This window comes from Opisthocomus hoazin, chromosome 2 (assembly GCF_030867145.1).
Source record: "Opisthocomus hoazin isolate bOpiHoa1 chromosome 2, bOpiHoa1.hap1, whole genome shotgun sequence".
NCBI lineage: Eukaryota > Metazoa > Chordata > Aves > Opisthocomiformes > Opisthocomidae > Opisthocomus > Opisthocomus hoazin.
Window position 1 is genome coordinate 9,275,922 of NC_134415.1, and position 17,829 is coordinate 9,293,750.

The 17,829-nt window shown below is 39.9% G+C and overlaps 1 protein-coding gene across 9 annotated transcripts in view; it reads left to right on the forward strand.

Annotated features, from left to right (window-relative positions):
- The window catches only part of RYR2 (ryanodine receptor 2), a 449,014-nt gene that overhangs the window by 208,345 nt on the left and 222,840 nt on the right, over positions 1 to 17,829 (forward strand). For all 9 annotated transcript variants that reach the window (XM_075412466.1, XM_075412469.1, XM_075412474.1 and 6 more), the window contains 4 exons: positions 581 to 655; positions 3,949 to 4,105; positions 10,811 to 10,975; positions 12,406 to 12,527. In XM_075412466.1, the coding sequence (XP_075268581.1) occupies positions 581 to 655; positions 3,949 to 4,105; positions 10,811 to 10,975; positions 12,406 to 12,527 (519 nt within the window). The remainder of the gene's footprint in view (positions 1 to 580; positions 656 to 3,948; positions 4,106 to 10,810; positions 10,976 to 12,405; positions 12,528 to 17,829) is intronic.

A 17,829-nucleotide genomic window follows, 5' to 3' on the forward strand; every position in this document is an offset into this window, starting at 1 on the left:
TTAGTTGATAAGAGCTAGTTTTGAATATGATAAGCTTTGAAGCAGCTCTGTGGAGAAGGGACCTGGGTGTCCTGGTGGATGACAAGTTGACCATGAGCCAGCAGTGTGCTCTGGCTGCCAAGAAGGCCAATGGCATCCTGGGATGCATTAAGAGGAGTGTGGCCAGCAGGTTGAGAGAGGTTCTCCTGCCCCTCTACTCTGCCCTAATGAGGCCCCATCTGGAGTACTGTGTCCAGTTCTGGGCTTCCCAGTTCAAGAAAGATGAGGAGCTACTGGAGAGAGTCCAGCAGAGGGCTACGAGGATGGTGAAGGGACTGGAGCATCTGTCCTGTGAGGAAAGGCTGAGGGAGTTGTCCTGTGCAGCCTGCTCTGGGTGGCCCTGCTTTGACAGGGGGGTTGGGCTAAGTGATTTCCAGAGGTCCCTTCCAACCCCTGCCATTCTGTGATTCTGTTAATCTGACAGTTGCAATAATTGTTTTGGTGATCTTAAAATGAGAGATGCAGTTAAATGAACAAAGAAATATGATGAATTCTTACAACAGAGCTGAACATTCAGTCTGTGCCTTTGCTTGGTTTTCAGAACTGTCCATTACGAAGGTGGTGCTGTGTCAATCCATGCTCGTTCCCTTTGGCGACTAGAGACTCTAAGAGTTGCGTAAGTAAAATCTCTCAGAAGAAGGCGGTTGTTTGACAGAGCGCTTTTTGTATAGTCAGAGTGTTCCTATAATATCAGATTGATAACTATAAAATCAGAATGATAATACTAAAATAATCTTCAAAAAGTGCTCTGTAACACGTTCATGAAAAATTAAACAACTTCCCTTATAGAGTGTGTGTTAACACACATGCTGTGTGTGTTTTGGTTTTTTTTTTTGAAGTTGTTGTAACTGTCAGTGAATTCACAATTTACATTTTTAACACATATATTTGACATAATCAGAACTGTTTTCCTAAAAAATAATAATTCACGTGTGCCACTCTCTAACTTGTTTAAGCCATTTGGAAGTCTTTAAAGGCAAAAATTTACAGATAAAGTGCTACCTTGTGTGAGTGTTGGAATGATAGTAAGAAATTGTGCCTTGTTTGTTAAGGTAATTGCTCTGTAAAATTGCACTTAAGTTGTATTACAGTATGTGCTTCTGACAAAATTTCTAGTGACTAATAAATGATTGCTTTGTAGAGATTGCATCAGGGTAGTTTAGGGAAAGATTAATGATGCTGTTTTCTGTGTGTGCATTTTATTTCATGGGATGATGTTAAGTATCATTGATAGGGCAGTGAGATTTTTGGTTTGGATTAAAATTTACCTTGAGAGTGCTTAAGTGACAACAATGAAGCCGTGGAAGGATCTCTGGGTTTTTATTTTCCTCACTGCATGTACTTCCCTACTAAGCAGTGGTACTGGAACCACGTGGGGATTTGAGAAATTACAGGTTTCTGTTACGACTGTCATATATCTCACTTTGACAGACATTGTATACAAACTTTTAAAGTTAAACATTTGGACATAGAAGACGGAGAGGAACTGCCAAAAGAACTAAACAAAGGCAGCAGTAACCTTTCTTGTTAAGGAGCATGACTTTTTTACCAGGAAAAAAAACCCAAATAAAATCCCAAGAATAACACTCTGTCCTACAAGTCCCCCCCCCGCCCCGATTTTCTTGTATGATATTCTGATAGTGATGTACATTCATTGCTGAATTGCAGGCACATTACTATTCATGCAAATGCTTCAATTCATAACTTAGTATATGCATGCCTGAAGTCCTCCATTACTTCTAGTCCTTCCCAGAATGACTGCAGATACACTATCAATTCTGTTAATTTTATATCATTCTGAAGGAATCATTGTTTCTGAACTCTCCTCATTAGTGGAGAGTGCTCATAAAAATTGCCTGGAGACTGCCTCTTGGGAGGCCCTGCCGTAGGACGCCAGATGCTGTTGCTCAGCATCGATTCTTTCCCGAAAAGGGACAGGGATCGTATTCTCACGTTTCTGACTACTAAAAATTCTCTCCTGCAGTGGCTTCACAAGATACTTTCTGCTCAGAAGGCTTTCCTTGCAAGTCCACATGAATTGTCCTTCTTCCTACCCTGCAGGCATGAACTAGGGGCATGGCTCAGTCACACTACATGTATTATTTTCTTTCTCTTATGGTCCATAGCTATTGGGTCCAGGAGAAAATTGAATCAGACTAGAGAAAAGGCAGCTTGCCACCATGGCCCATAGCAGGAAAGGTGCAGAGTTGGTGTGGTTACACCAATACAGTAGCTGAGATTCATGACCTGATGTTTTATTTGAGAAGCAGAAGTTGTGCCAGAAGAGTGATACTTAGATGTGCTACTGACTCTGCTGTGTAGAAGACAGAAAAAAAGAAATGCATTTCCGAGATGTAAAGCTTTCATATTTCCTTCCTCCCCAAAGTCCTCTCCGACTTAAAAAGAAGAGACTATTTAGTTTTCAAAAGAAAATAGTTGAGGGGAAAACTATTCTTTTGGCCTCTTTAAAACCAATAATTAAAAGGTTTAGAAATTTAGTTAGTGAAGTGTAATAAATCCTGCTACGAAACAGAAGCCAAGTGTTGCTCTTGCATTTTAAAAACTCCTGCTCTTTAAAAATGTGTGTCAAATCCGTTTTGCATGCTTTGCGTACAGTATGGCAAACTCATAGGAAGACACGCATAAATAAAGGGATATCTGTATTGGATAGGCAAGTGCTTTAATCTGCTACATGGATGCGTCAGGGAAGACAAAAATGGCTTAAACCTGTGTAAGTGGTAGCTGAAGGGATTTTCAGACTTGCACGTGAATAAATACAAAACATATGCATGAAAACTTTTTATGTTTTTAAATGCTGTACCTGGAATTACTTTAAATGGAAGTGAGAAGATGCAGTGATGCAAAATTCTGATATGGGAGTAAGTTTGTAATCAGATGAAGTTTATAAGGATGTGTTTGTATATTTTATTGATATTATGTGAACATTTGTTGATAATATTAAGCTATTTTGAGCCACAGTAAGCGTAGAGAATTACTAGTATTTTTGGAAGCACATCAGAACCTCGGCAGTATGTCATAACTCGATTATATATGATGGGCATTTTGCAAACACAAAATAAACACATGATTTCCTCTCCCAAAACCAGTGTGCACATACATCTAAAGGGTAAACTTTTGAAGATATAAAGCTGAAGAAAGTTTTGTGAAGATCCAGGAAGATGTCCTAGCTGTGGCATTTTTCCAGTGTAAAGAAAGTTCGAGAAGGCTGCTGGAAAGGCTTTGTGAAATGCATCCTCCTGAGTAACGCCTACACAAGTTTGTCTTCAGGAGTTAATCAGGAAGAACAGCAGAGCTGACTTCTCAGTTTAAATTGATAAGTTAGAAATCTGCAACCTAGGTTTCAACTGGACAATGTCTTGGGGAGCTTAGACAGAAAATCACTGTGCTTCTTCCTTCATTTCCTCCTATATAATATGAAGAATCTGGACCAATCTTTGCTTAATAATTTAAAAAATTTATTTAATGAGGATTTTTGTTTATTTTGCTATTTTATTTTTTGCATACTATTCAAAGTGTGCTTAAATTGTGCTGATTGCTAAAAGGAGAGTCCTCTGGGAGGGGGAACAAACCCGGCGGCTGGCAGATGAAATGTTGGCGAGGGAACTGGCAGATCTAAGCTCTTGTGTACAGCAGAAGCCTCCTTTTCTGTAGGCGGTCTGTGTCTTCTTGAGAGGAATTCAGTCTGAACCAAGGCAGCCTGTGCAAAGGAAGAGGTTGAGATTATGTATTAGAATTGTTTTGTAGGAGATCATCTTGCTGATAATCCAACATTTACAATTTTATCCTTTCACCAACTAGCTGGCAATGTAATGTACTTTAAAATATTTTGGTAGTAGTTAAACTCTGTTTTGTTTTAAAAACCCAAAGGTTTCCTATGAACTTTTGTAGGTGGAGTGGCAGCCACATTAGATGGGGACAGCCATTCAGACTAAGACATATAACAACAGGAAAATATTTAAGTCTCCTGGATGACAAGAGTCTTCTGCTTACAGACAAAGAGAAAGCGGATGTAAAATCTACGGCATTCTGTTTTCGGTCTTCCAAGGTATGGAATCAGTACAGCATTAATATAACTCATAGTAATTCCAATCTCTTTAGTAAGCAAGATTTAGATATTTCCTATTGCTTGAATTATCAGAGCCTTCTACCTTTTCACTGATCAAAAAAAAAAATCACCTCAGTATAATTAATATCTAGAAAGCTTCTTTTATCGTACTTTCATTGAGTAATGCTGCCGGGCTGTTTATTTGTGGTTTTTTTGTTTTATTTTGCTGCTTGCCTACTTTTGAACAGTTTCTTTATTTCGTATTTGTTTTTCTGATGAACTTCACTGGTACTTCCCTGCTGATATCTGCTGGCTGACATAGGAAAAATGTGTAGTATTGTGGGTTATCTAAATTAGATTGGAAAATCAGGATTTCTTGTATCAGATACTTTATTGTCACCTCATTTAAAGTTACCATAGTTCAGATTTTCATTTGACACCTTCAGTAAGCATTTCAAGTTCAGAACAGTACTTTGTATAGTAGGTAAACAGTTTAAAATGATACTATGATAAATGCTTTAATATCCTTTGATTTCTCCTACTTTTCACCTGGAGCATGATGTTGCTGAAAATTTCCAACAGTAGTGTTGTCTTTTAAAAAAATGTATCTTCAAAAATATGTAGTAATCATAAACACAATTATTCAATAACTTCTCTGTAGCCATTACTTTATATATTGTTATTATTTGTCTGCTTGGGAAGATAAGAAATGAATATATACCTGAAAGCTGCTATATAGAGTTTTGCACTCGGATTCGGGTGATTTATTTTTTTTTGAGACCCAGACAATGTATTTTTTTTAAACCAGCCACAAAAGCCATGGAAAAAATTAAATATTTTAGTACAATGCAGTGCAACTATATTGGGGAGTTCCTGTTGCAGTTACTATAGATCTCAACAGTTCCTCTCCTTTGAAGCCAGAGGGATAAAATAATTCATTCAGTGATTCTCAAGATGGAGTCTTCAGTTGGGTTTACTCCAAAAAGAGTGGAACAATATCTACTGTTACATGGATTATTTAGTCCAAGAAATACTTGAAGGCAAGAACGTTAGCAATACAGAGAGTATCTTTTGTTGATGGAAAACAGACACAAACCACCTTCTCAATAAGTAGCATATGCATGTGTGTTTTGGAGATTAGACAAGGTTGTATTTGATGTTTCTTCACTCGTTTTTTTTCAACCTGAGTTTGGAAGTCTTATTTGGAAGTATTTTGATTATTTGTATTTGGAGGTGATTTTTGTTCTACCATGTTAAAAATAAAAATTTAACATTTTTTAATTTACTTGTTAAGTGACCAAATCTATTGTATACTGAGCAGAGATAAAAGGCTTTGGGGAATGTCAAAACATGTTATGGTAGTCAATTCTTAAAGTAACATGAGAGTATTTGAAGAGGGGTCTATATGCTAATCAGCACATTACAGATATAATCTTACTGATATTTAAATACAGATTTTCAAGTAAATTGGAAATTTGGAAGATCATATTTGATGTTAATTTTCTGGATATCAACATTCATTTTAAGTAAAGACTTATTTGGAAGGAATTATGGCGATGCCACACGGGACGAGTATATGGTTCGCTCTTCAGTGCTGAGAATGAATCCAGTCTCCTGCTTAGGACTTCTTGAAGGAGTGTCATGTTTCACTTTATTAGGATACAGGCCTTAAAAGTTTTTAGGTTCCTTCCCTCTAAATATTTCAAAATTTTAGCAATCCTAGAAAGGCTTCTGTAGAGAAGGTAAGGAGCTAAGGATCGCTTTTCCTCTGAGCACATATGGACAGCAACCTTTCACCTGTGTTGTTTCATGTAGTTAGCCCAAAATAATTGTTCCTGGATAAGAGGCAGCCCCTAATTTTCTCTATGGAATAGAGAGCATTAATAGTGGGAGTAAGTCAAGTGGCTAGATCTGTCTTACAGCAATTTCAGTCCTTTTTTGCCACAGTTAGAATTCTTGCTTCCACTACCTGAAAAGCGGTGGAAGGAAGAATTACAAAGATACTGCTTGCTGTGCCATGGAAAAGTTAGCTCTAGATAGGCAAAATCAGATCTGGGGGAAGAATGCCCCTGTTCACAGTTTTAAAGACTGAGTTCCTTCAGGCATGTGAGTAGATGATAACTTCAATTTCCAAATGAAAAGCAGCTTTTATGTTTGCAGAGAAAGTATTGAAAATGTATCCCCTTGTAAATCTGAAGATTCAGATGCAAATATAAATGCTCAACATTTATTGTTGTTTTTAACCTTATTATTTACAAGGGCCTTACTCATAATTATAAACACATTAGCTTGCCAGCACTGCATTTTAAAAATAAGCTGACAAGAACCAGAAAGCTGAAGTTTTTAGTAAGATGTCTTATGTGAACCAGAATAATTTTCTCATATGCTCAGAGTAACACACTCACACACACATACTTTTTTATCTTGTTTTGGGCAAAGGACAACATTGTGGTACAGAAGTTGGAAAATTAGAACAGAGTCTTCTTAGATGTTAAAATTCGTTTAATATCTCAGAAAAATAAACGTGAAAGCCTAAAAACATCACAAACCAAACAGCACTCATAAGATTGGGATATTCTGAAGAGCTAACAGTTTCTTCTTTTTTATTTTTCTGGGAATGGGGCTTTATGCTCTGGTTATTATACATTATCCTAATAAATACTGTTAAATAAGAATTATATTAACCTTTCAAGCATCTGAAATTCAGAAAATTCTTTTTTTCTCACTCATAGTCTTGCTTTACTCAGACAGGATGTCCACAGACATCCACAATTTATTCCCCAAATATATGGCTCTTTTGTAGACTGGATTTTGTAGTGATTAAGTTCTATGGATTTTTTTTTTTCTCTCACATTTGCTAAATATTGGTTCTTTTTTATAAAAAGTAGTAGCTTAACATCACTTTTCCACTGAAATGAAGTAATTTTCCTAATTTAGAAATGTTTATACATTCTGTATAAAGTCTGCTTTACCCGTCCACACTCTTTACCAGTGGACAGAAATACATAAATTTTAATACAGTTTTGATGGCCTGTATTTTTGTATCTTCACCTGTTTCTTAATAAAAGTTAATACAAAATATATTAAAGTCAGCTTAAAAAGCAGTCATGAATTAGCTTCTTCCAGTCAGTGAGATCTGCTGGAATGTCAGTCCTGAAAGTGTGCCACAGGAGGAGTAGGTTGGGTCAGATGGAAAGAGAGAAAATTAAAAGGACAAGTCTTAATCATGGGAATCCTTTTCGGAATGTTTAAAGGAACTAAACAGAAGCACGAGAGTGAAATTACACATTTAAGGCTAGGCTTCACAGAATAATTTTTTTCAACATTCAGATAAAACCATTTAAAATTGTGTTGTCCATTTAGCCCGCAAAAAATGTGGGAAGATTGGCTTGTATTCTTGTGTGCATGGAATAAACACTGTTTACGAAGAGCACGTCCTTCTGGACAAAAGCTGGCGTATTGCTCAGTAAACCTGTTCCTTTCCAGTGCATTCTTGTTGCTGTTCATTACTGAGGTGGTTTATGGACTGTTGCAAAACCCAGTTGTTTCTGTTTGTTCCAGTGCAATGAATCGAGACTTTTGATATTTGTGTAGAAAAAGCTGATGGTCTTAAAATGGGCCTAGACTGCAAATAAAACTGCAGCTTTTCTTTGTACATACGCTGTAGGAAGAAGTAGCAGATGGCTATGTGATGACAGGTTATGGTAAGAGTGCAATGGGCTGGAAACTTCCATCGCCTACCATCTATCTTCCAGTATGCAGTTATTAAATGGTGACGTGGTGATTTCTGATGCTTTTCAGATCCTGATTTTCACTGATGAACTGTTTTACAGTAGATAACGAGATTAATTCACTATGTGTACATTCTCAACTACCTGCTGTTGACTGGCATGAGTCCAGCACTCCATTCAAATCTTCCCCTTTATAAACAAGGTGTGATTCCTGTTCCCTCCCCCCAAAGGTTCAACATTTCCAGGTTCCCCAATGAATGCTCTAGTGCCTGCTGCCCCCACACCATTCCCTAGCTTTCCATCTGCTCTCCTATATTCAACACAGCTTCTACTGTATGCTTGCTTAGCTGCTGTGCTTATTTGCAGGCAAGAGCTCAACTGAATGTGGTTGAATTCAGTCTGGGCTCTAAACTTACACACAGAATTGTCAGTGTACCTACAGAGGTGAGGACAGAGATCTTGTTTGGCAAATTGTTGGTGCTGAAATTTTTATACTAAGTCAACTTCATTTTAATTCAAATTGGAATGAAGATTGCAGTATCAAACCCCTTCAACTTCTGTTACATTCAGCAGATTTTAAAGAAAGTACAGAAAAATATTTTAAATTAATAATCACTTCTGTTATTGACAGTGCTTTATGAGAAAATTTGTGAATTCATATGTTCATATCTTAAGCTGGTTGTAAGGAGGAAGACTTGGAAAACAAAGAAAATCTTACAACTTAGAAGCACAGTATGTTCACACAGGTTTACACTATCTTCTAGTTACGAAGACAATTCAAAAGACTGGAGCTTCAAATCAGACTGTCATTTCTTCGTAAGATAGCGGGACCTGATTTGTTTTTTCCCATATCATCATTTGCGTGCAATGTCCTATTATGAGTAGGAATTTCTAACTGGTATTACATTCAGGTCACTTGTGCTAGCTTTTGAAAGAATTGAGTACACCATTTAGAAAAAATGATATGAACAAAAGAATGAATTAATAATGAAACAGAAGCACACAATAACTCAGTAACTGGCGTCAGAAGTATTAATTAATCAATTATTACCATGTATCAGTGGACAAGATTTTAATAAGAATTTCAGCACTTAAGGAATCAGACAGTTACAAGATAGTGAAATTAACATATGTATCCAGAGGAGTTTAATATCTGAATTGATGAATATGTTATATCTGGAAGCTTAATGTTATGAAAAATATTAAGAAGAATTTCACCTGAGTATTAATTTATCTTTTTTTTTTTTTTTGCTGCTGCTTAAGTGCTTCAGAATGAGTTCATAAATGTAGGGTGAAAATCTAGTTGCATGACATCTCCTTTACTTAATAAATGCTTTTAAAAATCCTTTAATAAATTAGAGGTTGTTTTCTGTTCATTTCAAAACCTAATCTTTGCCATCTCTTACAGTGAAGCTGCTTCCCCAAATTGTCAAGGCACATGTGTGCCGTGTAACGATTCTCCTAATCTTTCCTGGCTGTGGTAGGATAGAACATTTAGAAGCTTTTGTCTTGTTATTTGTACCATTACTCTGAGGAACTGGAGGAAGTGATTTGTCTGCTACTACTGCTCAGGAGAAGCGGAGAAGGTTGAAGCTGTGTTTGGTTAAGGGGATTGTGTTGCACCCAGAATTTACAGCCTGAAACAGGCCTGCAATTTGCACAGATGGTTTTTTGAACAGTGGTGAACATTTAATGGCTTCTTATATGGGCATGTGTGAGCTCATACAGAAGCAGAATACAAGGTGTTACTGCACCGGGGAACCTGCCTGCACTTTTGAAGTTGTGAAAGGGGGAGTAAAACAGCAAATGCGGTATTACAGTAGTCAGTAGTTGTGATGTATTCCCTCGCCTCCCAGAGGAATGATGAATAGTTTCAGTATCAACAACTTGATCGCATAAATCAGAATTAATGAGTCAAAGTGGTTTTGTTTACTGTCAATGGACAAGATTTTTGTCTAAAATGGAGCTAGTGGCCAAAGCCTCAGGAGCTCAGAGTGAAGATGGTCAAAGTCCCCTCAGAAGTTTTGGGCATAACTACAATAACATCCTTGCTACAGTTAACGAGATACGTACTGATCCTTCGTGACATGTTTTTTCCATACTTACCTTTGGATATAACAACTAGTGCAGGCAGACAAGAGGTGTGTCAGTCGGTTGAATCATATACTTTCGGAGAGATTAAGTGGATGATCTGCCACAAACCAGGGTGCGTTGGTTGTCTGTCCTATAAACTGGTGTCTGTGGGGAAGGAGTTGGTTCTTAGTTCTGAGCTAAATATTGGGTTACACCTCAAATTACAATCTATAGTATTGTTTGGGGCACTAAATTTCCCTTCCTGAAACCACCGCTGTCTGTATAGGACACCAGCTGGACTAACACATGGTCATGCCATTCTTCTTTTACAGCACCTCAACAGGCCTGTCGCAAAGACATGGAAGTGGATTTCTTTTCTTGGGAAATACTTAGTCCGCTGTTGGGCAGTAGTGGGCAGTGAAAGGTGAAAGGCCATATCTCTGTGATAATAGTCAGATAGAAGTTGTAAAGAGGTGCTCATCTTTTCCAGGCTGGGAAGAAAAAACAATTGCCAAGGAAAAGCTTCTGGAGGTTAATGTCTGGTTTGGCTAGGGAATTCCGTGTTTTTGGTCGTCTTTTATAAGCTTTTATGTTTCAGTAATGACATGTATGGGCAATTATGATCCTAGTTCTTTCCTAGGCAGGTGAAATGAATACACCCAGCTTTCCCAGTGTAATAAACTAAATTTTTGTGTGGATGGGATCTTTCGCTCTCCACCTTTTTTCCCTAAATATTTAACTAAAAGTTTCACTTTTGCCAGTTTTTAATAATTTCATTAAAGAAGGATCTCAAATGTTCTTTTAGGTCCTGTTCTGGACAATTGCCTAGTATTCAATAATTTATGCAAAGATGAACGTGTTGGTTATTGTTCTTGTATACATTTTTTTTCTTCTTCTTCAGGAAAAGTTGGACATAGGTACAAGAAAAGAGGTAGATGGAATGGGAGCACCTGAAATAAAATATGGAGATTCAATATGCTTCATACAGCATGTAGATACAGGCTTATGGCTCACCTACCAGTCTGCTGATGCAAAGTCTGTAAGAATGGGTTCTGTGCAGCGGAAGGTAAGACTGGAAGTTGGAATGCGTTTCACTCAGTCACAGTCTGATAGAGTGGAGGGGGGGAAAGAAGGGAACTGCAGGACACAGCTGATTTCTGGGTTTCAAATACTTTAAGCATGTCTTTGTTTCAGTCACATATTGAAAAGTTATGTGATGTACTGAGTTCTTAAACTGAAAGCCAAGACTATAGACATTAACTTACAAGCATCGATAAATCTGGATGTACTTGATGTCAAACTAAAATATTAGTAATATCCTGTAGAATATGCTAAAATTCCTGTCTTCTGTGTGCTGTGGTTTGGATTGAGGAGGCTTTCAGTTCAAAGTCTTTTCTTTCTACGTTGTGAACCTATTACCTTTTGGGCTGGAATATTCAAGTCTTGAGTCCTGAAGGATTTCTTCTTCTAAAGAATAACCATGGCCAAGCAGAATTCTAGCTCACCATAATAAAGTAGGAAAAAGATTCTTTTACAACTTAACACATCTTCCAGAAGCTACATTTGTGTTAGTGTCTATTGTAAAGTACAACTTTGCAGGAAATTGTTTCTCGGCAAGGAAAATATGTTTTAGTGTTCTTATAAAATGTGATGTTTATCCACACTGTAGTATTTTCTATGACTGTTTTACATGCCAGAACTACAAAGCTAGAGCAACGTCTGGTATACTTGGAAGGTCATGCCTTATAATTTTACATATATATAGGTAAATTTTTTTCTGTATCATATATGTTTTTATATATATCTGCAGTCTATAAATATTTTCTATAAAATAAATACATATTTAGGAAACAGCGTTTAGATACATGTAGAATTTTAGTGATTATAATACTAATATAATTAAGAATTATAATACTTAAAAAGAATACAAAATAAGATACATTATTGAATAATTTAGTAATGTAAGTATACATGTGTGTTTGTGTATGAAAAAAACATTGAAATATTTATGTAGATTGGATTGAGTACCTTCAGAGCCATGATAACTAAATGTGAAAAACTGTAAGTTATCAGTAGTGTGTCAAGGCATAGTCAGAAAAGAAAGCCAGTAACATCCTTGGAAATCAGGACTAGTAAAGAATACCTATTTTGACCTTGTCTGTATTTTATGCATTTGCTGCTGTACAAGGGAATTATTTTTAAGGTAGACAAAAACAAACAACAAAAACCCTTTTGATTTCTTTTTTTAAATAAAATATTTTGTTTACAGAAGCTGTGGCTTTGAGATTATTATGGAACTGAACCTGCTGGCTCAGTACAAATGTGTCCTTGGTCAAGAGGAACTAAAATTTGAGATTATCTGTTCTTGATGATTTATTTTATTTTTTGTATGTGACTTCGTAGTTTCCTAGCCTACCTTACTATGTGAGTTTTCATACTTCTTTTTTGTGAAAATGTTTCATTTTGCAGTGACTGCTTTTTATTTTTGTATTACAGGCAATAATGCACCATGAAGGTCACATGGATGATGGTTTAACATTGTCCAGATCTCAGAATGAAGAATCCCGTACAGCACGTGTCATCCGTAGTACAGTCTTCCTTTTCAACAGGTTTATAAGGTGTGGTTTTAAAATTATCTTTTCATCCCCTTTCTTTTTTTTTCCTCTTTTATTTTGTTCAAAGTGGCTGTTAACATAACACTGAACAATTTAGCCCTCAGAAAAAAAATATGAATACTTCTCGAAGCAGACTTTATATCAATTCTTTGTGTTATCAGCAGAGATGTACCTGGAGGGGTATTGGTCTGTTTCTTTTCTCCGTCTTCTAATAGTTGTTGTTTAACCTTGATTTGAATGCATAAACATACTGAAAATGCAAACAAGCCATAAAAGAGAAATTTCACCATGCCGAAATTTGCTGTAAGTCGTGTGGTGCATCATTTAGCTCTTATTTTTCTAAGTGTGGTTTTTAAAAGTGCTCTTCCCTGAAAAACCTGGAAGACGGTAACTGTATAACTAGAAAGTGTTACAAGATACAATATACTGAAGAAGTTCATAGTCTCAAGAAAAAGTTTTTCTTAAAAGTATAAAATTACACGTTACAGAATCACAGAATCACAGAATCACAGAATCATAGAATAGTAGGGGTTGGAAGGGACCTCTGTGGGTCATCTAGTCCAACCCCCCCGCCGAAGCAGGGTCACCTACAGCAGGCTGCACAGGACCTTGTCCAGGCGGGTCTTGAATATCTCCAGAGAAGGAGACTCCACAACCTCCCTGGGCAGCCTGTTCCAGTGCTCCGTCACCCTCAGAGAGAAGAAGTTCCTCCTCATGTTCAGACGGAACTTCCTGTGCCTCAGTTTGTGCCCATTACCCCTTGTCCTGTCACTGGGCACCACTGAAAAGAGCTTGGCCCCATCCTCCTGACACCCACCCTTCAGATATTTGTAGGCATTTATAAGGTCCCCTTGCAGCCTTCTCTTCTTCAGGCTGAACAAGCCCAGTTCCCTCAACCTCTCCTCGTAGTGGAGATGTTCCAGTCCCCTCACCATCCTTGTAGCCCTCCGCTGGACTCTCTCCAGTAGCTCTTCATCCTTCTTGAACTGGGGAGCCCAGAACTGGACACAGTACTCCAGATGAGGCCTCACCAGGGTAGTGTAGAGGGGAAGGAGAACCTCCCTTGTCCTGCTGGCCACACTCTTCTTGATGCACCCCAGGATCCCATTGGCCTTCTTGGCAGCCAGGGCACACTGCTGGCTCATAGTTAACCTGTCGTCCACCAGGACACCCAGGTCCCTCTCCGCAGAGCTGCTCTCCAGCAGGTCCACCCCAAGCCTGTACTGGTGCATGAGGTTGTTCCTCCCCAGGTGCAGGACCCTGCACTTGCCCTTGTTGAACCTCATCAGGTTCCTCTCTGCCCAGCTCTCCAGCCTATCCAGGTCACGCTGAATGGCAGCACAGCCTTCTGGTGTATCTACCACACCTCCCAGTGTGGTGTCGTCAGCAAACTTGCTGAGGGTACATTCTAACTCTTCATCCAGGTCGTTGATGAAGAAGTTAAACAAGACTGGGCCCAGTACTGACCCCTGAGGGACACCACTTGTCACCAGCCTCCAACTAGACTCAGCGCCGCTGATGACAACCCTCTGAGTTCTGCCATTCAGCCAGTTCTCTATCCACTTCACCGACCACTCATCCAGCCCACACTTCCTCAGCTTCCCCAGGAGGATATCATGGGAGACTGTGTCGAAAGCCTTGCTGAAGTCAAGGTAGATAACATCCACAGCTCTCCCTTCGTCTACCCAGCCAGTCATGTCATCGGAGAAAGCTATCAGATTGGTCAGGCATGATTTCCCCTTGGTGAATCCATGCTGACTACTCCTGATAACCTTCTTTTCTTCCACTTGCTTGATGATGGCCTCCAGGATAAGCTGCTCCATCACCTTTCCCGGGATGGAGGTGAGGCTGACCGGCCTGTAGTTCCCTGGGTCCTCATTCTTGCCCTTTTTGAAGATTGGAGTGACATTGGCCTTTCTCCAGTCCTCGGGCACCTCTCCTGTCCTCCAGGACCTCTCACAGATGATGGAGAGTGGCTCAGCAATGACATCCGCCAGCTCCCTCAGCACCCGTGGGTGCATTCCATCGGGGCCCATGGATTTGTGGACATCCAGATCGCTTAAGCGATCCCTCACACAGTCCTCCTCGACCAAGGGAAAGTCGTCCTCTCTGTAGGCTTCTTCTCTTACCTCCGGGGCCTGGGATTCCTGAGGGCCAGTCTTAGCACTGAAGACTGAAGCAAAGAAGGCATTCATTAGCTCTGCCTTCTCCGCATCCTCCGTCACCAGGACACCCTCCTCATTCAGCAGCGGCCCCACGTTGTCCCTAGCCTTCCTTTTGCTGCTGATGTAGTTGAAGAAGCCCTTCTTGTTGTTTTTGACATCCCTTGCCAGCTTCAATTCCAGGTGAGCCTTGGCCTTCCTCGTCGCATCCCTGCATGCTCTCACTACGTTTCTGTACTCTTCCCAAGTGGCCTGTCCCTCTTTCCACATGCCATGCACCTTTCTCTTCTGCCTGATCTCCGCGTCCGATCTGCCTGATCTACACGTTCTTTCTGCCTTCCCATTACACTTTCCTTATTTGTTCTCTTTTAATGCTACTTGTTTCTTTACATTTTGCAACATATATAATATTTTGTTTTATAGTATTTTAGCCATTTAAAATACTGCCAGATTTATGCAATTTGTATTTGTCTTCCTAGTCCAAATGTCCTCCTAAATAACAGTGACAAAATGCTAAATCTCAAATGTTTGTGACTTCAGTAATTGATGAAAGGGCCCTTTCATCAGCATAGCTGGCATTAGGAAAAGGTTGATATGCAATAAGACTATATGGAATGATAAGAATTTCATAGGAACTCATTTGTCAAAAGAGAAGACAATGTGGGAGACGGTGACCTGAAGCAGCCATGTCCTAAACCAGTGCACAGCTGAAGACATAGACATGTCAACTTGTTGAAACACATTTACGCAGGTACTTAAATAACAGCTGAGAAAAATACCTGTCAGGAGAATTACCTACTGTATGACATTTAAAATACAAAAGAAATGCAAACCCTAGGTCACTTTCTAAATAATACATTTTCTTAGACGTTTCTAAGAATGCCATAACAGATAAGGACAGAGAAAGGCAATTTAATGATAAGGTTTCACAAATCAAGGTACTGCTAAATTACAGTGGAGATTTTTGCAGAATGCACAGGAAGTCCAAGGTAGTGTTTAACAATTTAGTTTTGGCAGGATGATATTTTAAGAAGAAAAAAATGAATTGGAAAGGATCAAAATTATTCTCTTCTGTGTCCCAGTTCTTTTCCACAAAGTCAGTTGGAAAAACTGCACTTCAGATAACGTGCTCACAATAAAAATTAAATTTTAAAGATAACTGTTTCAGCTATCTTTTTGAAATATTGCATTATTTATTCTAAGAGATTTTTATTCTTCAGCAGTAAATATTCCCACTGAATTCGTAACGTTTCCTAAATGTAGACGTTTTTCCAGCCCTCATTCACTATTTGAAATGAAAATACAGTGACATGCCAGTTTAAAAAAATAAAACTAAACTCAAACCAACCTATCAACCCCCCCCCCCCCCCCCCCCATGTATCAGTGTTGTCTTAATCCAGCAAAAAACAGAGTACAAAATATGGCTGCTGCTCCATATGGTGGCCTGGAGAGGAATCCTGGGAGTGAGCAGAGTACTGTGCAGCTTGGGGGAGAGGACTGCTGAGGGCGGTCATGGGCCTGGCTGCCGGGGACCTTTGCTGCCTCTGAGGAAAGAGGAGATGGAGAGGAGCGTGGGGCTGGGAGGTGTCTGTGGGATCATGGTGGGCTTGTCCGCCAGCTGAAGCTCTGTGGTCTTTAGGTCAGCACAAATGGAGCATCGGTGAAGACAAAAAGGACCGCTTTGCTACATAGCTGGGTTTTACTCAAAATATGCTTGCAAAAAAAACCTTTTTACAGTGGCAGAGTTGAGAATGAGTCAGAAGAGAAATCATGAGTGTCAAACAAGCTCCCTCCTCCCGCTCTCCCCTGCTGCGTGCTGCCGTGGCAGGCCCTTCACTTTGTGGCTGCTCCTATCCCAGTGCTTCAGGGCCTTGGCTGGCTCCTGCAGTGTTTCAGGATCCTCTGGATCTTTTCCTCCTCCCTGAGGATGGGTTGATATGTTCGCCAGCCATCAGCACCCCTGGTTTTCTCTGCCCCTCATGGCTCCTCCTGCTCCTTCCAGAAGGGTCTGGCGGACGTCCTGCAGCCCCTGTCGGGGGTGAACGCCCTCGCCTTCCACTTGCTGTGTGGTGCTGGGCTGCAACAGCCGCATTTCAGGAAAGATGAGGTTTAAATGGAGGAGGAAGGTGTATCAGGGGTTGGGAAAGCACAACGTTGAGGAAAAACTGGGTTATGGGGTTTGCTGGGGATTCAGCTAAGCAAAGGGCACGTGCAACATGGATAAGAACAATCTGCCCCCTGCTTCTGGGAGATGATGGGCATAGGCAACAGCAAGTCCAGGCTTGAATTGTGTATCAGGGAAACAAAAAGGCTAAAGAAGTGCTGGAATAGAGTGTGTGGACACTGAAGATGGCTTAAGAACAGGTTACACACATGCTTGAGAGCCTGTATGGACTAGCACGGCCCTCTTCGGCACCGTGGGACTGGTTCTTTGACTTCTGTCCATGCCAGCCTCATGATGCTTTGAACAGGTTTATGATAACTTCTCTTCATCTTTCAGTCTGCCTCTGATAGTGCTAATTGCATAGGTAGAATACTAAAATCTGTTTTCTGGATTTCAAAAAAATTTAAGAGAAACAACATTTTTGATGTTTCCAGTTTATGTTTGGGAAGGGAGGGGTGGATCGTTAAGTGGAGAATGGGGCAGGCATAAATCATTTTTGCGAAGTTGCATAGTTGTCACAGAATCACAGAATGTTTGGGGTTGGAAGGGACCTCTGTGGATCATCTAGTCCAGCCCCCCTGCCGAAGCAGGCTCACCCAGAGCAGGCTGCACAGGACCTTGTCCAGGTGGGGTTTGAATATCTCCAGAAGGAGACTCCCCAGCCCCTCTGGGCAGCCTGTTCCAGTGCTCCGTCACCCTCAGAGTGAAGAAGTTCTTCCTCCTGTTCAGATGGAACTTCCTCTGCCTCAGTTTGTGCCCGTTGCCCCTTGTCCTGTCGCTGAGCACCACTGAAAACAGTCTGGCCCCGTCCTACTGACACCCACCCTTAAGATATTTATAAGCATTTAGAAGATCCCCTCTCAGCCTTCTCTTCTTCAGGCTGAACAAGCCCAGCTCCCTCAGCCTTTCCTGGTAGGAGAGATGTTCCAGTCCCCTCATCATCCTCGTAGCCCTCCTTTGGACTCTCTCCAGTAGCTCC